We start from the raw sequence: 24,502 nt of genomic DNA on the forward strand, positions 1-24,502 counted from the left end.
ATGACTCGGAGACACATTCTCTACATTTAAAATTATGCCATGATATATGTTTTAAGCCTTCATTGTGGACATGGTTCCAGAACTTGGCAAGGGTGTCCAATAGTTCCCCTAGAGAAAGAGTTGTATTTAATAAACTAGTGATTTGGATAGTGTAAGGCTGATGCTTACCAAGAAGTGTTTTCCTCAAGACCACAGTAGGAGGACGGCAGAACAGTGTGGTCCTGCAGAAACTGAAGCCTGACACTCCGTACACCATCACTGTGTCCTCTCTGTATCCTGATGGTGAAGGTGGCCGGATGACTGGAAGGGGCAAGACGAGTAAGTGAGACCAAGGTCCCTGCAGCTTCTTAATAATCACCATGAAGTGAAATCACATTTTCTAAAAACACGAAGGAAACAGAGTGTCTTATTGATTTTTTAAAAAATTTAAGTTAAAAAATTTTAGACTATTTTTAATTGAAATAGAATTACATCACTTCTTCCTCTCTCCTTTCTAGCCTCTCAGAGCTGCCTTATCTTAAATCCCACTCACAACCCATCCCTATTGTCAAGTTTGCCTTCTCTCCGTCCCTCTATCTGTCCCTCTCCCCCTCTTTTTGAGACAGATTCTGTCTACATAACCCTGGCTGTCCTGGAACTCACCATGAAGTTCAGTGTAGCTTTGAACTCACAGAGACCCATCTACCTCTGCCTCCTAAGTGCTGAGATTAAGGGTGTGTACCAACATGTCTGACAATAGCCTCCTTTTCTTTGATTAAGTTTGGTGTGTGTGTGTGTGTGTGTGTGTGTGTGTGTGTGTGCCTGTGTGTCTGTGTATGTGCAGAGTATATGTAAATATAACCAGCTGAGTCCATTTTGGTTGTTTGTGTGTATATAGTTTTAAGGTTGGCCAGCCTGCATTGAACAACCAGTAATGGGCTCATCCCTGAGAGAGGACAATTCTCCTTTTCCCAGAATTCAACTGTTGCCTGTAGTTCTTTTTCTAGGGGTAGGACCCAATGAAGATTTCCCCATTCCATGTCAACATGCCCACTGATATTGCTATTGTTCTGGTCTTGTTTATGCTACTTCTAATAGAGACTTTCCCTGCAGACTTCCTGGTACTCTGTCTCTTACAGTCTTTCTGCCCCCTTGTTCATGATGTTCCCTGAGCCATAGTTGAGTCTTTTAAGATGGTAGTAGTTGTTTTTAATGTCCTTGCTTGTAATTATGTCTTTATTTGTGTAAAAAAACGATATTATTCTCTACCAGGATGAAAGAATAAATCCAGAGAACTGAAATGTCTCGCAGATAGATGAGACATAGATACCACAAAACTGCAACTCTTCAGTTTCTTTAACTACTATTTTAACAAATATCTGTGGGGTATCCGCTATGTTTTAGGTGGGCTAAAGATATTGCTTAACCTCTGTTTCAGACATATTTTCTAGTTAGTGCTCCACAACAGTGTACTTGCTGTGTATTTCAGAACCTCTGAACACCGTGAGGAACTTGAGAGTATATGACCCTTCTACCAGCACCTTGAGTGTTCGCTGGGACCATGCAGAGGGCAGTCCTCGCCAGTACAAACTCTTCTATGCCCCAACAGCAGGTGGTACAGAAGAATTGGTAATTACTATTTTTTGAGACAGGGTCTCTTTATGTAGCCCTAGTTATCCTGGAACTTGATATGTAAACCAGGCTGGCCCTGAACTCACTCCTAAGTGAAAAATGCTAGTCTATTTAAATTTTAGGTGGTTGGTTTTTTAAAAGGAAATGAAAATAGTATTTTTTTTAAAGGGAAGAACTTATATTAACACAAAGGACTTGAGAGAGGACACATATTTGATGTTTTGGAGCCTGGGGAGGGTGCTGGTAGGTTTAGGAGATACAGGGAAACACTATATAAAGAGAAGTCTTCATAACTTCTAGAAATCACCTGGAGGTGGTATTTTCAGTTAGTATTATATTATCTGTAGGATTAACTCCTTTATCATTTTCAAATTCAATGATCTGTGTTTTATTAAAATCTTTAGGTACCAATCCCTGGGAATACCAACTATGCTATTCTCAGGAACCTGCAGCCAGATACTCCATACACTGTCACAGTGGTTCCTGTCTATACAGAAGGTGATGGTGGACGCACATCAGACACTGGAAGGACTTGTAAGTAAAATGCAGGAGGATTAACTTTTCATTATAGACATTGCTCTTCACTGTAAAGATCTCATTGACTATGGAAGAAAATAAGAAAAAAGTCATAATGAGAAGATTAAAAATATCAAAATGACCTATAGTTCACATTTCAAACACCAACTGTTAACCTGTTGGATGAAGTAACATTTAAATGGCATTACTTTGATTATTTTGATTGAAAGTACTGACTGAATCTGATGGACTCCACATCTTTTTGTTGGTTAGAATGCAGACTATATAAAATCTCTCCTATGGCCCCATTACTCTACTGAAAAGTCAGCTACTTTTTTTGTTTCCTTTCTCCAGTCCCATGTCCTTTTATTATGGACAGCCCAGTCCTGTTGCTCATGCTCACTTATTTTTATTGAAAACAACATTGGCTCCATACTGGCAAAGGCTAACTTTGACTGACTTTGTGTTTGGAGACTGTAGATAGCAGTATAAAGTGAATAGGATTTTATTCTGTTAGCGAATGTAACTTGTGGGAAAGTGATGAAAAGCTTGACATGTATAAACAGATGTGAGAAATAGGCATTGGCTTTCTTTTCCTAAGTGGTGAGAGGACTGGCAAGAAACATCCAAGTGTACAACCCTACGCCCAACAGCCTTGATGTCCGCTGGGACCTTGCTCCGGGGCCAGTACAGCAGTATCGCATTGTGTACTCCCCTGTTGCTGGCACAAGACCCTCAGAATCTGTAAGTAATTCATCATCTTAGAGCTTAGCAAAGAATCTTGTAGATTCTTCTGTGGCTTCTACTATAGCAGATGGCTAGAAACAATAAGCCAATTATTGGTCACTGCCTCTCATAGAGACTATACTTCCTGATTATTATTGTTGCATGTTTGAGTCACACTTATGAGCCTTTAAGGATATGACCTACCAGTATACTAATATATAATATTTAAATTTTTGTGTTTGATGAGTTAAGACAGATATTAATTATAAGTTTTATTAGAAAAGGACTTTGAGGAAATGTGAATTAGCTATGAGTTAATAATGATAGTAAGAGATACATACCATTTCTAGAACTTTCAATAATAGATACATTGGGAAAGTTCACATGCCTTTGCTATGAATATATGTTATGTTCACCTTTATTGGCTCTTACAAATTACAGTGTCTTTTCAGCATTTCATCCAAGTGCTGGCCAGGCTGTTTAGTTTCTGAGACCAGATGAAATCAGGCATGTTTGGGATTGTATGGCTATAGTCTTGCAGTCATCTTCCTGGTACAATTCCAGTTCTGCTTTGTGAGTAGGCCAATAATATAGAAATCATAAATTACTTATGTGAATGATAATAGCATCACAACACTGAGGGAGAAATAAAATTATGGACTAAAAAGTCTTTGCAAAAGCAAGCACTGATGAATAAAGATAAGAAAATGATAAGCAACAAGTGTACTCTGCAGTAGCTTTGATTTTAATGTCCCTGTATTTGGTATGACATATTTACATAACTTTACCCTTATCTGGAATTTCTGTTTTAACAGTAAATCTCTCTGGCACTGGCATGGAATCCCTTCTCTCATGTGTATGTGGCATTCAGGATCCACTCAGAGCAAATGTGCATCCTAGATATTCCATTTACATTCTCAGTCTTTCTGAGAAATATCAATGGGAGATAAGAAGCAAATAAGAGCATTTCTGAGAATAACTTGTATCTAATAATGTGCTAGAGGAAGATCTTGCAGAGAAGCACATTTGGCTTCTAACATGCCTGGACTCAGCCTTTTATGATAAATACTATTATGCTGACTAACTGAAGAGCTGGCAAGCATTTGGGTGGCTGTCATCAGAATTTGGCGCGTTTTCTCTTTTCCAGATTGTGGTGCCAGGGAATACCCGCACAGTGCATTTGGAGAGGCTGATTCCGGACACACCCTATTCTGTAAACATTGTGGCTCTCTACTTAGATGGAGAGGGGAATCCCAGCCCCAGCCAGGGCCGAACACGTGAGGCAAAATCCCTTTTCCACTTTATCTTTTGTCATTGAGTGAGGAGTGATGAGTGTCATTGAGGTGGGTGATGAGTGAGGGATGCCGAGGACTCTATGTAGGGCAGGGTAGACTCTGTATGTACTTCTGCTTGGGATTTCCCACATTCAAATTCCAGGCTCAGGCTATGCATCCAAAATGGTCTATTGTGTTGGATGAATTTAATGTCATCACTAAAAATATATAAAAATCTGGGATCTAATAAAAGAGGGCTTCCTCTTTTGTTGCCACCCTTCTTTTTTAATGCAGTGGATTTTCTTGCGAAGCAGACACTTTGGAAATGTGATGGCTTAGTCTCTTCATGTCATCAAATGGAGGTGGTTACAGTGGCTAAAACAATCCCCTTCTTTCAGTCTGCATATTTAGGTGCAGTCCTAGCTCTGTTTTGTTGAAAGTTTAGCATGTAGCTGTAGCTCTGAAGTGTAGCATGTTATGCTGTGTGACATCACATTAAAACCACAGAAGAATGTGTACCAAATCACAGGAGAGTAAGCATCACGAATGGTGAAGCACTTTCTGAAAGATGACCCAGGAAATGCTGTCAGGCAAGCAGCAAACTCAACTGTATATTTTATTTAGTTCCACGAAGTGGTCCAAGGAATCTACATGTGTTTGGGGAGACGACTAACAGCCTCTCCGTAGCCTGGGACCATGCTGATGGACCAGTTCAACAATACAGGATCATCTATTCCCCTACTGTCGGTGATCCAATTGACGAATATGTAAGTAACAACATAAAATTTTCTGGTTCAGCCTCCCTTGGTGAGGCAATGGTTTAGGGATCATTTCTATTATAAAGACTGATCGAAAACCGTTCTATTTTGTATTTCTAACTACTTAGGTAAAAACATTCCTAACATTAAAAATTCTACTGACATGCTGCATATTAATCTAACATCCAAATTAATGTTAAGATGGTAGGATTATTCTAGCCTTACCATTCAAGTCCAATTCCTCTGCATGGTCTCCCTTCAGTATCTTAGTCCTCTTTTTCAACCACTTAATATCAACTAACTAATATTGAAAACTGTCCATCTTTACCTATTAATGGACACCTGCCCTCTACCTGGAAATTTGATGTGCTATGATGAAAGATAAAGTAGACAGAGTCAGACATAGCAGGCTCAGCGAGGCACTCTGGGATGTTATGTGTGTTATTGTCTCTAGTGATCCTTCATTCCTCTGGAGATGCTTAGTCACATGACTGATCTGGGATTTGAGCCCAGGTCTTTCAGGCCTTAAACTATTCTCCCAAGCTGTGTATAGGCAGGGTAGATTTAATTAGCCTTTCTTTGAGCATTTTGAAACAAAAGGAAAGCATAATGAATCCATTTTTACTTATTGGAGGGACTGGGGTATTTGATCTAGGTGTCTTCTTGTTGGAAATAAATGCATAATTGAATTTTCTTACAGACCACAGTTCCAGGCAGGAGAAACAATGTAATATTGCAGCCCCTGCAACCTGACACTCCATATAAAATTACTGTCATTGCCATTTATGAGGATGGAGATGGTGGCCATCTAACTGGAAATGGAAGGACTGGTCAGTGTTCTTATGATTTTGTCCCTCTTTGAAATGCTCATGCCTTTAATGTCACTATACCATTTAAAACTATGAATTTCTGTTTTCACCAGCATATCCCATATACTACATTAATAACATATATCATAATCTATGTTAGACACTGAATTTTGTTAGACACAAGAACATAATTTACTTCTTAAATTTTAAAGGTATAATAAGAGGAGACAAAGGGTGACAAGGATCTGCATATTTTCCTTTGCTTGGGCTCACTTCCTTTTTCTTTATGGTGTACTCTGAGTAATGCATTGTTTTTGGTGGTACTGTAGTTGTAACTCAATGTGGTATCAGCTAGACATATTCTGTTATGATGGCGTCTCAATGCACAAATAAAGAAGTAAAGTGAATCATCTGCCTAAAAATGGAACTTAAAATTTTGCTTCAGATAATCTACAGATAATAGCCAGTCTTCTGGCCCACTCTGTATTGGTGGCAATTTTATGTGGCTTAAAGAGTCTCTAATTTTTTTTTAAACCTGAAAACCTTTTTTTTAAAAAAGTGCTTACTTGGGAGCCCCTTCCAGAGGAGCCAAAAAACTTGGCCTGAGGTGTGGCCTGTGGCTCTTGTGATGTGCAACAGCCAAGGCTGAGAGCCACTGGTTCCCACAAGGCAGGCTGGGCTCAAGTTCTGTAAAGACTGAGTCGTGTTTTCTTACTTCATTCAGAAAATCTACTTAGTTTCATGTTTTCTACTCCTCTAACCACTTACTTGTTCAAAGTCTTTTCTTTGGGTTTAAATGTTCTTGACAACATCAGAGAACTTGTGAAAAGTAACACTGGGACACTTCTAAGAAAAACCCACTGGAGTTAATACAACTTTATGTGTACAGCTTTGAAATATGTGCTCTTATTGATGCTCTAGTGACTAGATGTTTCTAGCTTAGCACCCACTTTCCAACTTCTCTCATATTTAAAATATATTTTGATAGCTTTCTGGGGAGAATGGAGTATTTAAGAATTTCATGCTTACCAAAATGTTAAGGAAACTTTGAATTCTCCAGGAAGGGCCAAAGCCATGTCTACTTTCCCTCATGGAAACAAAATTTTCATGTTGGATTAGTAATTTCTTTAATGCTGTGTGTAATAACTCAATGGCTGTGTAGAATTCCACCTAAACAGAACTGATTTTCCAACTTACACATTTTGGGAAAGATTATAGCTTTAGGGAATAACCTCTGGCTCACAGAGACTCTAGGCTATGTAGAGGACAAGGATGGGTAGGGAAAGATTGTGACTTAATCACTCTCTTGCTAGTCTTTTGTGAAAATCATATCTTATTTATATAAGGAGGTATCTCCAAGATAGTCTCTAATGTACCTCTTTGTTCTATTATGGTGCAGTAAGCACAATGTAAAGAAGATTCTGACATCTCCCTAACTGTCTTCAATTTTGAACCTTATTGCACACCAGTTCTCGACCTTACTACTGAGATCTTCTGAAAGTCATCCATTTTATGGTCCATTTGAATTGCTGTTTGAATTCACAAAACTGCTAAGTTTTTTTTTTTGAAATTTCCATGGATTTTTAATTATAGTCTATTAGAAATTAAACTGTTCTCACAGAAACATCCTAATAAGGCAGTGATGTTTGCCAATGTTTGTTTGCAGTGGGATTGCTTCCTCCTCAGAACATGCACATCTCGGATGAATGGTACACAAGGTTCAGGGTCTCCTGGGACCCTTCACCCTCACCAGTTCTTGGATATAAAATTGTGTACAAGCCAGTGGGTAAGGAAGCATATTCATCATCATAGAAATATGTTGGGAAGTTATTTACATTTTATAATATCTGATTGTGCTCCCTATTACCTGGTTCTCTTGTAAACACACAAAAATCTTTTATACCAGAGGTACTCTTTCAAGAAACAGTCCTTAAGTCATCAGCCTAAAGTACCAGTATTACACTAGGTGTATATGAAGCAATTTTTAGCAATTGAAAATCTTGATCTGTGGCCATTCTCCAATGGATATCCCCACATTTTAGAGTTTATAATATTCACAAAATGGACATAATGTTTGGAGAGGGTGGGGTAGTAGAGGTCGATCTTGGAGGAGTTGGAGGGAAGAGTAAAAATGAGAATAATTAAAATACATTGGGTGAAATTATCAAAGAATTAATAAAAATGTATAAAAAGAAAAATTTTATTTGGTGCACAAAGTTGAACATATTGAAGATGCTAATATTCAGGCATCATCTAAGTTGCTATGATCATGTATACATCTATATTTTCCCCATTACACTAAAAATTTATTCCATTTGAGGGCTTTATGCATTTTAGTTTGTTCAGGCTTGCTTTAAACACTCCTATGACATTTCCAGCTATATCAACATCACCTTGAATAAACAATTTGGTATCTTTGTATATTCCATCTGTCTCGGTCACATTTACCTAGGGCATCTTCTTTGTGCCCTGGAAGACTGTTGATGATGCAGATGAACCTGAAGTGAGTAGCTCCAGCAAACAATAAATGTGGAATGTGGACCAACACAGACATTCTTAGGTCATCATTACAACAGATAAAAATGCTAATTGACTCTGTAGTCTGTGGACAGCATATTCTGGCAAAGCAAGGCTCTATATATTGACTTTATTCTCTGTACTGTGCTGTGCTCTCAGGATAAGGCTTCAGACTTCAGGCTGTGCTCGTAGATTCCTAGTCTCGAATAATGTGGCATGTCAACAGTAAAAACTACCCAAAGGCTTATTGGAATTCATGTGTTCATTCCTACCATTTGATTTTCAAGTTAATATCTTTAATTTTGAGCAAAGACTGAAGCTAGGGATTATATAATTCTGTGTTCTTTTGTTGTTATTAAAGGTTCTAATGAGCCCATGGAAGCCTTTGTTGGAGAAGTGACATCATACACATTACACAATCTCAATCCCAGCACTACCTATGATGTCAGTGTTTATGCTCAGTATGACTCTGGACTCAGTGTTCCCCTCACAGATCAAGGCACCACATGTGAGTTGTGCATCACTTTGCAATTATAAGAAATGGTGTAATAAAACTTTCTAGGCCATCTTGTTGTAATTTTACTTTTCCTAATGTACACACTTTCTACAGTACCACATTGGTAGACCATTTTGTGTTCAGTTAAACAAAATATCTATATGAATTTCTAAGCAACTTAACAGGTTATATGCATATATATATAAGAGGAAGAACAGATATTAATTTGATACAGAATATTGTATTTTGATTTTTAAAATGGGTTATATTTAACCCATAATGACCTGTGTATAGTTGTGTTGCTGTTTTTTTTTTTTTACATTGGATGTTAATATATCTCCTGCATTCATTGATATAATCTGATGAAAATACTTAATCAGTGATTTGTCCCCCAGATTTTATTGTTCCCAAGTGTTTTGATAAATATTATAGTATTAAACAGCTAGTATTTCAGGAAAGCTTCTTATTATTTTCCCATAAATGACACTCATAATTTTCAGGGACTATGTAATTTTTTCTCCTTGATAATCATTGATGGAAGCCAGGTGTAGCACACACCTTTAATCCCAGCACTTTGGAGGCAAAGGCAGGCAGATCTCTGTGAGTTTGAGCCTCCTTGGTCTAAATGGTGAATTCCAGGACAGCCAGAGCTATATAGTGAGACTTGTTTAAGAAAAAAAGAACAGAAAATTACTGATGGAGAAACAGGGTGATTTTTTTCTCTGCCATATTTTCATACATGTTTGATGTAAGTCTCTCATAATAAGACACCATGAGATCTCAAGCATTAGTCTTGATTTTCCTCTATTTGGATATTTGAACATTGTATTATGGTGAAAAGTATGCTTTTTTTTTTTAACTTACAAAGTGAATCTATTTTTTCTTCTGTAGTGTACTTAAATGTGACAGATCTGAAAACTTACCAAGTTGGATGGGATACGTTCTGTGTCAAGTGGTCACCTCACCGGGCAGCTACTTCCTACAGGCTAAAGCTGAGTCCTGCAGATGGTGCGTGTGAAAGAAAACAAGCTGGGCCTTAACATCTTAATCAGCCATGCAGATTTTGTTTATAAACTAGTATGTAACATGGCTTTACAGGTAATGGATGATAACACTTGCTTTTGTCCTTGTTGTCGCAATCAGGAACCAGAGGACAAGAAATTACAGTGCGAGGATCAGAAACCAGTCACTGCTTCACTGGCCTCTCCCCAGAGGCTGAGTATGGCGTTACTGTTTTTGTGCAGACACCAAATCTGGAGGGGCCCGGTGTCCCCATCAAAGAACATACCAGTAAGTTTTGAATAACCTGGAGAAAACACTCCAGGTGTGAGAGGCGTACTGATACCTGTGCAAGCCCTTCTTCCCTAGGGTAGCAACATTAGGATGATGGTTCCCATAAACAGAGCATTGGCTAGTTCAGGAACTTTGTCTGTAGCAACTGTTTTTACTGGTGGTATTTTAAGGAAAGGAGCTGAGGAAGGGAGAGATGGCTCTGATGATAGTGAGAAGTGAACACATTACTGGCTCTTACTCATGTGGCTTCCCTGAATTCCCTGTGTTCTCACTCTGAACCTGTCTTTCTGCAGAGTAAATGATCTGAGAGCTGATTTAGGATGCAGACTAGATAGAAAGGAATCTATCTCCCCTTAGTCATTGTTGGTGGGCTGGACCTCTTTCTAAGTCTTGATTGAGAATGTGCATGTGCTACATTTTTCTAACTATTGCTTTTGGAATTCTAGCTGTAAAACCAACAGAGGCTCCTACGGAACCACCCACACCTTCTCCTCCTCCCACTATTCCACCTGCCCGTGATGGTAAGAAGCTAACATAAATAAATAAATAAATAAATAAATAAATAAACAAATAAATATCAGCCTATAGAGATCCTAGGGCATAAGCCACATACATACAATCTACAATCGATTCCGAACATTCTGATACTATTTTGACTGAAGAGTTTTTACAGAGGAAAAAAATGATCACTGGTAATCTGTTCCTTTTTATCTAGAAACATTTTTGGGTTAATCAAGTCAGTCATAACTAATGTAGGCCTTTAATTGGGACTTTGTTTCCTCAGTTTTGCAGTAGAAGTTCTAACACGACCTTCCATCTTCCACAGTCACACTGGGGCCCCTTTGCTCTGCCTACTACTGGCATCAGTAGGCGCTGTGAACCTTTTTGGCTGTATCTGAAACCTAATCAGTTTGGCCTTTGACTTTAGAATTCCTGGCTTCTGAACTGAGAAGAGCCACAGATTACACAAAGCTAAAAATATTTCCATTCATCAAAATCTGAGACTCAATTGTCAGTTGCAGTGAGCTGGTAGAAACACAGTGAGCTATTAATGCTGCTGTCTCAGTAATTTGGGGGAATTGTCTTTTCATTCTTTTCTTCTTTCTTTCTTTCTTTCTTTCTTTCTTTCTTTCTTTCTTCCTCTCTTTCTAGTGTTGCATCAGGTTCAGTTTAAGCAAAATAATTGTTGGTTTATTCTTTTCTCACTTATTTGAGTTTTAGAAAAAATATGAACCTTTTAAAGTGTTTTTCTTTCTTATTATAAGAATCTAGTTGGACAGCTATATAACTAAAAGCTGGCTATAGTGGTGCTTGCCTTTTGTCCCAGTACTCAGAAGGAAGGCAGAGGCAGGTGGATCTCTGTGAGTTCGAGACTAGCCTGGTCTAAAGACTGAGTTCCAGGATAATCAGGGCTACACAGAAAAACCCTGTGTTGAAAAACCAAAAACAAAGCAAAACAAACAAACAAACAAACAAAAAACAAATGAAACAAAAAAATCAAAAAATTAAGGTGTAATATTTGAATGGTAAAATAAGTGCTCTCTTCAAATTAGACTGTTGAAAAAAATTGTAGCTTAACATGTTTTAAAAATGTTAAATTTTTAAAAGATAGCTTTATTTCCTAGAGAGGTCTTAGATTCACAGCAAATAGAGCAGAGAACTAAGTTACCATATACTCATGTGCCCCACCTTTCCTCTCCCATCTATCTCTCTCCTGGGCAGACTGGTGCATTTCTAGCAGTTGTGGAAGCTCCATTCACACATCATTACCACCCCCAGCTCATAATTCAGCTTCCAGTTTGCTCTTGAAGCTAGACTTTTATAGATTAAATTTGAATGCACTACATTTTTCTAAACACTGCCCCAGAAATTTTTTTGTTTTAGTTTACAAGTCCAAAATCAGTCAAATTAGAGATTTTATCTTTTCTTGATCCTTCCCCCCACTTAGGTGTGTGTTGCTCTAATTTGAAAGTAAAGACAACATTTTATTTGTGCTAAATATTCGGTAATTACATTGAAAAATCCCCAAACCCTCTGGTGGCCTTCATTTGGTTTTGGATATTACTTCTTTTCCTTTGAGTTCCTTATTTAGTGTTTGAAGAAGCTTGAAGAATTGTATGTGGCAAGAGGTCATTGCATAATAAATCTAATTAGTGTATTCCCAGAGCCAATATTGAGGGTCACTTAGATCAAGGATTTTCAACTTTATTGTACATTTACCATCTTACTATTTCTGATTCAGGAGGCTGGCTGGGCCCAGGAGGCCATATTTTTAACTGGCTCAAAGACATACTGCTCCCCACATAGCCACACTTTGAGTAGTGAGGTTTTACATGCTATTTAATTATGCAGTGCTAAATTATGAGAAAATTAAGATTTTTCTTTTTCTTTTTCCCAGTATGCAAAGGGGCCAAGGCAGACATTGTGTTCTTGACAGATGCCTCTTGGAGTATTGGAGATGATAATTTTAACAAAGTTGTAAAATTTATCTTTAATACTGTGGGGGCCTTTGATGAAGTCAATCCTGGGGGGATTCAGGTGAGTATTAAATTCCAGCAACTGCTTGTTTGTAGTGTCTTATTATTTTATTATTATTAGTATTTACTATTTCTTATTTATAATGTCTACTATTTTTGTTCAACTCTATTAAGTGGAAAGCCGTTTCAGCATAAATTTTGCCTTTTTACCTTTATGGTTTGCTATATCCATTACATGTGTCTTTGTGAAGGAATTTGGTGGCTAGGATAAACAAATAGTAAAGTAAATATTTGTTTAGCTTTCCTCTTTGTCTTGAAGACTTTAGGAGATTTTAACTCTAATATCTTACTTATAACTTCCAACAAAGCACATTCCATGGAAGGTCATTCAAAGTTCTGCACATTAAATGGATTGTCATGTCGTGACCTTAACATGAGAATAATGGTTGGAAAGGGTGTGTGTCTACTCTACTATTACACTGCATACATTATCCCAGCCAGAAGAATGTCCATTAGTGACCCAAAGGATAGTTTGTTTTTCTAAGATGGTAATTACCAATTATATCACTATAGTATCACTTTCAATGTATTTTATTTTGTACTAGAGTAGGAGCTTAGAGAAGTTTATGTTTCAAGAAGCCTCAGAGAGTAATTAGTCATTTTATTGTAACCTACTACAAAACTAAGATCCTCCTCTACTGTTCCCAGCACACCCACAAACAGATGAACATCCTTCCTCAGTGGCTCTAAACCTTTGAGGTGATCTTAGAGAAAGTCATCCAAGTTATTTCTTGGATTTCTAAAAGCAATAGCTATTACATTTTATTAATTTTGCTTGAATACATGGTTAACAATCCTTAAGACGATCCTAGAAGGTAAATGAAATATCCTGGCCTTGTTGATAAGGAAACCAAAGTCCAGAAAAGTAGGGACTGCCCAGTATTGCACAGCTATTGTTAGATAGAAGTAGGATTTGAACCTGGTGAATCTTGATCATACACCACTAAATCACAATTTCCAGTAAAGCATAGCACTACTAAGTTTGCCATGAGTCATGAGGTGTGCTCTTGTTTCTGATACTGGGATATCACTGTGTGACTCATCTCTCTTTACATTTTTGAGAAAGGCAATATTAATATTTTGGCATTAATGTAAATGACTACAGTTTCATTAGAGACTGGAAATCAGAGATGGCAGCAGTCACAGTTATAGTATTGGGTATTAAGATTTTAAAATATTTTGTTAAGTCCAAGACCCCTAAGTTTCCACTTTGCTGCTGGAGGAACCCCTGGAAGACAGAGATGACACTGGAAGACTGACACTTGTCTCTAAACGTATTTCCTTTCAGGTTTCTTTTGTGCAGTACAGTGATGAGGTCAAGTCTGAGTTTAAGCTGAACACATACAATGACAAGGCTCTAGCCCTTGGAGCCCTCCAGAACATTCGCTACAGAGGGGGAAACACAAGAACAGGTACAGCACTGGTGCAAGTCCCCTCTCCCCAGGGTAGCAGGTTGAGGGAAGCCTGCTACCATCTCATTCTAATAGTCGTACCCCTGTCACCTGGGCATGGTCAAAGGACAGTTTTCACTGAGCTAACCCTAAAGCACACATACCCCACTCTGCAGGCAAGGCCCTCACATTTATCAAGGAGAAGGTCTTGACCTGGGAGAGCGGCATGAGGAAAAATGTTCCAAAAGTGCTGGTTGTGGTCACTGATGGCCGGTCACAGGATGAAGTGAAGAAGGCAGCATTTGTCATCCAGCAGTCTGGTAAGCACAAGCACGGCTTCCATGGCATATAATGCTTCAGGTTCTAAGTATGCAATACCCAAACTACTAATTCACTCTATTATTTTGTTTTGTTGTGTACTTAATAATTATAATGTTAATTTGTATTTAATTAGATAATTCATTGATAATTCCTTAAAAATGACATGTATTCTTTGCATGAGATGTGATTCAGGGTTGTCAACTGAATCTCCCCATACAGAAAACTATGATAATGGTAAGAATCCTAGGCAAGGCGTCTTACAATATCAGAGATGAATCTTAACACTGGTTCCTGTGCAAGGAAAGCCAAGGAATCTTTCTGCTATAGTTCATCCTTGCAGGTGCAGACAGAATGCAGATTGCCAAAAGGCATGCTGCAGATAAGAAGTAGGAGATCTCAGGGGAATGGTGCTAGGGTTGATCTTGCCAACCAGAGTCCCTTAGTTAACATGGCTTTGTGGATTCATTGTCCATACTTACTAGAGTTGAGAGCAGGCCTTTCTAGGATTTGTATTAACATTGCCTCTTTTGCCACTGCCCCAAACAGGGCCCTGGGTGAGAGCATTTTGGGAATTGATCTATTGTAGGTGTGATCTACTGTGTTCAACAGTAGAGGACTTTGTTACCTGTCATCAGCTCATGTAATTGTATGACTGAGACTGTAAGTCACACTTAATGTGAAGACATTTCATTTTCTTGTAGCTTCAGTTTTAAATTATCATATAAAATAATAATTTTCTGTGTGGAAATTGCATATAATTTTGGTTGCCCCTCTCCAGCCTGATTCTCTCTGCATCTCCTTGCCCCTCCATCCTCGAAATTCTTCCATCTATTTTCCTATGACATATTCTCCCTATCCCCTCCCTTAAGATTTTTTTTCTCTTTTCATGGGTTCTTTTCTAGTCATTGGTCTCTATCCACACTCAGGACACATTAGTGCACATATATACACATTAGAAGCTAGGACCTGCTTTTGAGAGACCATGTAGCATTTCTCATTCTGAGCCTTGTCTCCCTCCCTTAATAGAAAAAAAATGAATTGATGACAAAAATGTGATGTGGTATAGAAAAGTTGGGAATATGAATGTTTGTGTCTTTAAATATCTCTATCCTTATATAGCTTGTTTTTAGTATTTAGAATAAAAACTTCTTTTATATTTGCTTAAATGGTACAATGTTTGTTTCCAGTAAGCACTGTAGTATTTATTTTAAAGGTGATCAAAGTGCTACCATTGAGTCCAAGTTTGATGAAAAACAAATCGTGTTCAAGAATTCAAATTTAAAACTGTCCATTCTGCATTTAAGTTGTTAATGGAACCCAACAGAGTTGTTGGACTTGTGTGTTTGAATTGTTGTTCTGTGGAAGATAATGTGTATTGCACAGTCCTTCTACTATTAAAAGTTACATTTTAATTGTTAGGGTGTCATTTGTAAAGCTCCAATGAATTGAATTTTGTAATCCAGATGACAGTGAAGAGGTGTATATTCATTTAAGAGTACATTTTCTTCTCTTAGAGGGAGTTTGTGCCAAAAATATACTTGCTGTCCATGCTGAGAAAATACAGCATGATTTCTGGTGCTCTCAGAAATGATGCAGAGAGTATGTGATGCCCTTGTCAATGGAACTTTGCAGGGTTCAGCGTATTTGTGGTTGGTGTGGCTGATGTGGACTACAATGAGCTCGCCAACATTGCCAGCAAGCCCAGTGAAAGGCACGTGTTCATTGTGGATGACTTTGAATCTTTTGAGAAGATCGAGGACAATCTTATCACATTTGTTTGTGAAACTGCCACTTCAAGTAAGTCATGGTCAACACAGAGACATGACCTCATTTGAGAAATGACTGCTTATAGGCAGTTATCCATACTGTGTGGGAACAAGCCCAGGACATAGTTTCCAAGAAGTCACTTGAAACTGATGAACCATTGCTCTTTTGAGAGCACTCTAAATGTGTGCTTGCTAGAGGTCCATTTTTACATTAGCCTAGAAGATATAATAACCCCCACATGGAAACAAATCATTTTTTTTTTTTTTTTTTTTTTTTTTTTGCATATAGAGTATTTTTTATTTAATTTTATATAACAAAGTCCAATTAAATGAAAACAAACATTTATACACAATATTTGGGAATTTGGGCGTCGTTCTTTCCAAACTACTTCCTGCTGATAAGGGGCGTTGTCTTGGGGGATTCGAAGAAGATTCAGATATCTTAGCTGTAGTCTGTAGGGCTGTTTTGTCCAGCTGTTTGGAATGTAGGATCAGCTTGTACTCTGTTTCAGGCGGTCTGGCGTGATCAAACCACATTAGTCTGGAAGGAATCCACATCTTTTCATTTTCTGTGGAAACAAAAATAGAAATACTTTTCCCCAGTAACTTGTTCTTCAACTTAAATTTTGGAGTCAAAGCGTTTTTTTTTATTATTATTATTATTTTACATGTCGATCCCAGTTCCCTCTCCCTCCCTCCCTCCTTCCCCCCAAGCCCTCCCTCCCTCCTTCCCTCCCTTTTGCCCTCTCTACCCTCTCCCATGCACTCTAAACACCCTCCCCTCCCAACCCCCCACCACAATACAATATGTAGGGGAATGCCATCCAGTTGGGGTCATGTAGATCTGACAGGTCCTGTGAAGTAGGGACTAGGGCTTCTCTCCTATCTCTAGAATAAGGCAGTTATCCCTCCATGGGGGATATGTTTGCAAAGTCCTTTTGTGCACCAGGGATACATCCTGGCTCCACTGTCTGAGGTCTCTTAGACTGCTCAGACCTTCTGGCTGAGACCCATATTCAGGGGAGTCCGAGTCAGACCTCTGTTGGCTTCCCAGCTATCAGTCTAGTGGCCCTTAGCTCCTCCTTGTTCAGGTAAGCTGTCTCTATGTACTTCTACCGCATGGTCTTGTCCTCTCCATCTGCTTCTGGGTTCTAGTTTGACTCAGTGTTTATGTATGGGTGTTTGCTCCTGTTTTCAACAGGCATTAGTTGAGGACTCCATGGAGAAGTTAGTTGTTGATCTCACTCTCCGGGAAGGGCATTTATGATAGCCTTTCCACGGAAGCTGAGATTGTTAGTTGGGAGCAGTCTTGTAGTTCCCTCGACCTTTCTTTGTGTTCAACTTTATCTTCAAACCAATATTGGCTCCCTCTTTTATGTTCTCTCTCTCTGTCTCTGTCTCTCTCTCTCTTTCCTATTTTCCATTCCTAACCAGGCTCAATCCTCCTAGTCACACATGCCTTCCTCTCCTCCCTCTCATTTTCTCCTACTTCTCTCTCCATTAGCTGTCCTCCCCCCACTATACCTGAGGTCTGGGGGACTTGTCCCTTCCCAGTTCTGTGAGGGACTTTATATGAATCTCTTAGAATACAACTTGTATCCTAGTTCCTCTGGTGATGTGAATTATAGGCTGGTGATCATTTGATCTAGGTCTAAAATCCATATATGAGTGAGTACATACTGTGTTCCTCTTTTTGTGACTGGGTTACCTCATTCAGGATGGTTTCTTCAAGTGCCATCCACTTGCCTGCGAATTTCAAGATACCATTATTTTTTTCTGCAGAGTAGTATTCCATTGTGTAGATGTGCCACATCTTCATTAACCATTCTTCAATTGAAGGGCATCTAGGTTGCTTCCAGGTTCTTGCTATTACAAATAGTGCTGCTATGAACATAGTTGAACAGATGTCTTTGTTGCATTGATGTGAATCCTTTGGGTATATGCCTAAGAGGGGGATTGCCGGGTCCTGTGGTAAACTAATTCCCATTTTCCTGAGGAACCGCCATACTGATCTCCAAAGTGGCTGTATGAGTTTGCACTCCCACCAGCAGTGGAGGAGTGTTCCACTTTCTCCACATCCTCTCCAACATAAGTCATCACTGGTGTTTCTAATTTTAGCCATTCTGGCAGGGGTAAGATGGTATCTCAAAGTTGTTTTGATTTGCATTTCCCTGATAGCTAAGGATGTGGAGCATTTTCTTAAGTGTCTTTCAGCCTTTTTGATTTCCTCCATTGAGAATTCTTTCTTCAGTTCTGTACCCCATTTTTTAATAGGGTTATTTGGTGTTTTGTTGACTAGTTTCTTGAGTTCTTTGTATATTTTGGAGATCAGCCCTTTGTCGGATATAGGATTAGTGAAAATCTTTTCCCAGTCAGTGGGCTGCCGTTTGGTCTTGTCAACTGTGTCCTTTGCCTTACAGAAGCTTCTAAGTTTGAAGAGGTCCCATTTATTAATTGGGAAACAAATCATTTTAATATATCCCTTTCCTACCAGTCCAATGCCGATAGCACTTGGGTATGTTACTCTTCAGCTTTGAGTTGTATATTCAGGATAATTTCAGCAAGATGGTTTCCTGTTTATAATCAATTGGTGTCTTGCTGGCTTTCGCTCCAAGAGAACAATGAGAAAGCTGGCCTTTTCTTCATATATTTATTTATTTATTTATTATTTTCTGCAGTGCTAAAGACTGAACTTAGGATTCGATATGTGATAGGTTAGTGCTCTATCACTGATCTGGGCTATTTGTTCAGTTCAGACCTAGGGTGGTTTGTGTGTGTGTGTGTGTGTGTGTGTGTGTGTGTGTGTGTTAAAATTTCAAGTTTGATTTTAAACTACAGATGCTAAAGATAGATTAAATCAGTTTTTCTTCCTCTCAACCATTAGCAACAGTTCTTGTATTAGATGATGAAGGCAATTATGTGAACAGTTTAGAGCACTAATCCTAGGCAGGGCTACATTTAGGTATGCATTATGTCTAGCATATTAAAAACGAAAACTCTGCTATATACACATGAATTGCTACTTTTTGTGCATCTATTGGAATTATGTTGGTGACTCATACTTAAAGAACATTGCATGTTTCAGGTTGTCCTCTCATCTATCTGGATGGGTACACCTCACCAGGTAAGCATTTGTATATCCTTCGGCTAATTTATTTCAAGATTTCAAGATATTCACAATAGCATAACTGTAATGTACTCATTTAATATCTTCTTCTTTGATGTCAAGGCTTTAAGATGCTTGAAGCTTACAACCTGACAGAAAAGAATTTTGCTTCTGTCCAAGGAGTCTCTTTGGAATCAGGGTCCTTCCCCAGCTATTCAGCCTACAGGCTTCAGAAAAATGCCTTTATCCATCAGCCAACAGTGTAAGTATGAAAACAGGAGGCCTCCCTTTTCTTAGATTGGACAAGAAGCTCTTGGAATTGCTGCTGATTTCCTAGAATCCTGGAACTTAAGAATTGCCAGCAAACTCCTTATGGATAACCTATTTTGCTTTCCTCAACACAGCTTAATTATATGCCCAGGGTTATGTGGTAGCTTGCACACAGAAGACTGGCTCCCAAGCCTCATTATTCCCAGACTCTTAGCCTGGTAACAGCACAATGAATAACACACTCTTGAATTGAAGGCTATGGTTTTAGTTTATTTGCTTCTTCTAAGGGAGGCTGTTAAACAGGAAGGCAGCGTGTTATTTTGAACATTTCAACCCTGTGGTACAGAGGGGCTGGGTGGAATAAGTGAGCAATGAGAGCAGATGTTCTATCTCTTGCCCACAATTGGGCAGGCCGAGGGTAGTTTTTATTGGCAGATATGCTAGCAATCTGTCAGGTAGCTCTAGATGTATTTTGTTTCATGAAAGTTTGTACCTGAGTATGATAACAGACATTAATATTTCTTATTCATTAAAATGAAAAGTGTTTTATGTTGAAAAATCTGTTTGGCAAGTCCAGAGAAAGAAAACAGAAGAAGCAAAACTTTCAGAAAGTTAGGAGAGGGTTGGAAAATAATGTCTGAGATTTGAAATGCACCAGGAAAGCAAATAGAAAGCTAATTCTAAAACCTCTAGGAGGAGCACATACTGTGGTTTGACCCATTAAAAATCCCCAAATCTTTTATACCTGGTATGCTAGGTTTGCCAGTGGACAGTATTACTCTATATTTAACCCTTCCAGTCACTTTAAAGTTGAGTTTAAATGATGGTAGCCTCTTCTCTCTACAGAAGTCACTGCTTTTGACTTGAGGGAAAGAAGAATAAATATAGTTAGATTTTTGTTGTTTCACTACGGAAGGAGAAAAATAGGCTAAATGAGAGTTACAGGGTGATATAGGAAAACCAGAATCTGCTTTGTTGTTTTAACTGGGCATCATGTTAGCTTTCTCAGAGCTTATGTCCAATGAACAAGAACACATCACACCCTAGCATGTGTTAGTGACACTGCATTATGACATGGAACATCCAGAGACATTCTGTGCCCTCTGCCAAAGCTTGCAAAGGAATAGCTTCTTCATTCCTATGAGACATTTTCTAGGCCTTTGTCCTCCCTCCAGGGAGAAAGTATTATGTGGTATCAGAAAGAAAAGCACTAATTATATTTCAAACTTTCTCCCAGGACAATGGTTTATTCAATGCTAGAAGAACACAAGAGACAGAAATATTTGTCTCATGTTTTTAGAGCCAAAACTCATTTCTGTCTAGTTGAATCACGTCCCTGTTTCATTACTAATTGTTTGCATATTCACATGGCCTAAACATTTAGAACTGGTCTTGTTTTGGGAGATATGTAAGTTTACTGAGGTGCCTTACTTGATTTTAAGGGAGGAATTTAGAAGTGTAAGAACATTGGGAGGACAACAGGGAAATTAAAACTTTAAGCCATTTTATCTGTACCACCATATCCCTGCCACTAGAAATTAAGTATATTTGGGTTAGACTCCCTCTCTTTAAATTGTATCTACAGTCACAACTTTGTTACTTTAAAATGAATACTTCCATGTATCTAGAAAAATTAGTTATGGATAGGAAGATAAAGGCTATTTAGTAATTTTCCATACTTTTGTGACTTGATCAAACTATAAGTAACTTTAACTGTTTGTATCTTTGATGTGTTACACGAAGATTTTTTTCTTCTTCTCTAAAGGCATGACTATAATTATGTTTTGATACTAAGTATAATGGTATTCTTGTGTAAAAGTTTAAAATAGTCTCTCTATGATGAATAATCCTATTTATTTATTTATTTATTTATTTATTTATTTATGTTTCTTTATCCAACAGAGAACTCCATCCTAATGGACTCCCTCCTTCATACACGATCATATTATTGTTTAGACTTCTCCCAGAAACTCCCAGTGACCCCTTTGCAATTTGGCAAATTACAGACAGAGACTACAGGCCACAAGTTGGAGTGATTGCAGATCGTAAGGGACTTTATCCTATGTCAAAGCCTATGTTTAGGTTCTTTCTTTCTTTATTTTTTTTAATTTATTTTACATCCTGGCCAGTTTCCCCTTTCTTCTCTCCTCCCAACCCCTCCTCCCACCTCCTTCTGTTCCCCCCCTCCCCCGCCAAGTTCTCCTCCTCTTTGTTTAAGACAGGGCAGATCTTCCATGAGAATCAACAAAACCTGGCATATCAAGTTGCAGTAAGACTAAGCACCTCCCCATGTATTAAGGCTGGGCAAGGTGACCCAGTATGAGGGGTAGGATCCCAAAAGCCAACAAAAGAGTCAGAGGCAGCCCCTGTTTCCACTGTTAGGAGTCCAACAAGAGGACAAAGCTGCACAACTGTAACATATATTCAAAGGGCCTATATCAGTCCCATGCAGCTTCCCTGGTTGTCGGGTTCAGTTTCTGTGAGCCTAGATTGGTGCCTCTCCCAGTTGTCATCAGAGAGGTTTCATCCAGAAGCTGATGGAAACAGTTGCAGAGATCCATAGTTAAACATTAGGTGTAGATCAAAGAATCCTACAGAAGATGGGGAGAAAGGATTGTAGGAGCCAGAGAGGTCCAGGACACAACAAGAAAATTCACAGAATCAACTAAACTCTGCATAGTTCTGATCACATTTTTTTTCCTTTCCTGCTCTTTAGAAACCGTGTGTGTGTGTGTGTGTGTGTGTGTGTGTGTGTGTGTGTGTGTATGTGTATGTACAGATATATTTATTTACTTGGTACATAGTACAGATATATTTATTTACTTGGTATATATTTTAAGTTTAAACTTTTTTAAAAAACATGTGAACAGACACTCAAATTGCATCTTCTAATTATTGAAATAATCCTATTTCTTTTTTCTCATTTATTTTTAAAACGTGATTTTTCTTTGACAATTTTATAATATATAATGTATTATATACAATATACTATATATATATACTATATACACACAAAGTACATATATAAATACACATAATATACATGGATGTATGTATATAGTGAGTTTTAGTTCTTTATTTTTGAATTTTAGTTCTTTTCACCTCCATTATCTTCTCTGATTTCTCTTTCACTCTCTGCTGAAACCCTTCTTCCCACAAAGGCCCCTCCCTCTTACCCTTATTTATTTATTTATTTATTTACTGTGAAGCACTGAGTTTAATTTGGATTGCATATGTGAGCATGGGTGGGAACTTATTTATTGGAGTGTAGACAAGTTTTCAGTGGCTACACCACTGAAGAAAGTGATATATTTCTGCCCAAGCAATCATTAATTGGCAGTAGTTAGTTGTTCAGGGAAAGGTGTGGCCTCATGAGCCCTCCTCCCTCCATGATGAATGTTAATGGACCCAATCTTGTGCAGGCATTGTGCAGGTAACCACAGCTATAGTGAGCTTATGAGTGCAGCTGTTATTTCATGTTGAGAAGATACTTGTTTATTTGTTTTGTGGTACATTTCTCTATTATCTTGTTTTCATGTTGCTTTTGCCTGCCTGCTCTTCCTCAGTGTTCCCAGAGTCTTGGAAGGGGTGCTGAACACTTTACCACCACCACTTATTATTGACGCCTTGACTAGTATATAGTCTTAGCAGTAACTACTGCCTGTAGTGATAAGAAGCTTCTCTGATGAAGACTAAAGGCAGCACTGATGTGTGTTTATGAACATGAGTATTGAGAATGTAGTCAAAGAATGGAAGTAGACCCCACCCCTCTGATTCTGGCCTTTGGCCTCCTGGGATGTGGAATCCTTTTCAGGTACACAGTGCCAGGCCTGAAATCCCTCTCATGGAGTCAGCCTCAAATCCAATCAGCCAGTGTTTGGTTACTCCAGCATAATTGTGTCACTATTGTAACAGTGGACACATCTTCCCTGCAAGATAGTGAACTTATTTTCAGTTTCTCCAACAAGAACTATTTGTGTATGTAAATAAGAAGCACACCATGTATATAATTTGACAATGATCTCATCTTGTTTGCAGCTTCTAGCAAGATACTATCTTTCTTTAACAAGGATACAAGAGGTGAGGTACAAACTGTTACATTTGACACAGATGAAGTGAAGACATTATTTTATGGAAGTTTTCATAAGGTAAAAATGTAAGATTACCTGAGTCTTACTTTAGAATAAGAATATGAGCTTAAAAACAAAAGCTTAATTATTTTTATTGTATTTAATGTTATGATAAAGTAGAATTCCAGCTGTATTCTGCAAATAAACCTTTATTTTAAATAATTTATGAGTTCAAAAGATAAAATTTAAATAAAGCAATAACTGCCATTAGCATTTGATATATTTTCACTGTATCTTTCAAAGTTTGAATTAATAATTATATACATTTGTATATAATGAAGTTCACCTGTTTTTCTGCTTCCCATTTCTTCCAGCTTAAGATTTATTGATAATTATGTGCATGTGTGTTTGTCTGTGTGAGTATATGCCATATGTATAAGGCTGTACTTGGATCCCAGGAGAGAGCATTGGATTCTTCTGGAGCAGAAGTTATAGGGAGTTGTGTGCCATTTGACCTGAGAGCTAGGAAATAAACTCAGGTTCTCTGGAAGAGCAACAAATGCTACTAACCATTAAGCCCCTCTATTCACAACTTTATTGTAAAATTTTTTTTGTCATTTATTTTGAGAAACTTAATATTTTAATGGACTATTTTAACTTGTCATGTTATCATTTTATAGAGTGTTAACATTTTCTTTTACTTACTTGCCTATTGCAATGTTACAAGCATGCAAGCAAAGTTTAGAATAAACATTTTTAAGTTCAAGCATTCACAGTAGCTGATAAAATAATTAAGATAAATGTGTAATAGATTATTACATGAACATACAGTCTAAGAACCCCAATTTCTTAATACAGAGTTTTCTAAATAACCAACTTAAAGTTTTAAGTTATATTTGGGATTGTTTCTTATTTTTGGATATCTTGAGTTTTTGTCAGCATCTAGAGGATTATTGAAACTTCCAGGTTTCTAAAGGACATTGACATAGAACAGTAATGAGATTGGATGTGTTAGAAACAAAAGGAACAGTCTAGTTTACA

At 38.0% G+C, this 24,502-nt stretch overlaps 1 protein-coding gene across 1 annotated transcript in view; it reads left to right on the forward strand.

Annotated features, from left to right (window-relative positions):
• The window catches only part of Col12a1 (collagen type XII alpha 1 chain), a 116,662-nt gene that overhangs the window by 68,130 nt on the left and 24,030 nt on the right, over positions 1 to 24,502 (forward strand). The window contains exons 32-51 of the mRNA XM_051173230.1: positions 189 to 318; positions 1,469 to 1,608; positions 2,016 to 2,145; positions 2,729 to 2,871; positions 4,001 to 4,130; positions 4,752 to 4,894; positions 5,586 to 5,715; positions 7,361 to 7,480; positions 8,573 to 8,719; positions 9,599 to 9,715; positions 9,851 to 9,997; positions 10,447 to 10,521; positions 12,399 to 12,538; positions 13,826 to 13,949; positions 14,105 to 14,248; positions 15,882 to 16,046; positions 19,101 to 19,139; positions 19,245 to 19,383; positions 21,294 to 21,436; positions 23,430 to 23,539. Of these exons, the coding sequence (XP_051029187.1) occupies positions 189 to 318; positions 1,469 to 1,608; positions 2,016 to 2,145; positions 2,729 to 2,871; positions 4,001 to 4,130; positions 4,752 to 4,894; positions 5,586 to 5,715; positions 7,361 to 7,480; positions 8,573 to 8,719; positions 9,599 to 9,715; positions 9,851 to 9,997; positions 10,447 to 10,521; positions 12,399 to 12,538; positions 13,826 to 13,949; positions 14,105 to 14,248; positions 15,882 to 16,046; positions 19,101 to 19,139; positions 19,245 to 19,383; positions 21,294 to 21,436; positions 23,430 to 23,539 (2,556 nt within the window). The remainder of the gene's footprint in view (positions 1 to 188; positions 319 to 1,468; positions 1,609 to 2,015; positions 2,146 to 2,728; positions 2,872 to 4,000; positions 4,131 to 4,751; positions 4,895 to 5,585; positions 5,716 to 7,360; positions 7,481 to 8,572; positions 8,720 to 9,598; positions 9,716 to 9,850; positions 9,998 to 10,446; positions 10,522 to 12,398; positions 12,539 to 13,825; positions 13,950 to 14,104; positions 14,249 to 15,881; positions 16,047 to 19,100; positions 19,140 to 19,244; positions 19,384 to 21,293; positions 21,437 to 23,429; positions 23,540 to 24,502) is intronic.

This window comes from Phodopus roborovskii, unplaced genomic scaffold (genome assembly GCF_943737965.1).
Source record: "Phodopus roborovskii unplaced genomic scaffold, PHOROB, whole genome shotgun sequence".
Taxonomy (NCBI): Eukaryota; Metazoa; Chordata; class Mammalia; order Rodentia; family Cricetidae; genus Phodopus; species Phodopus roborovskii.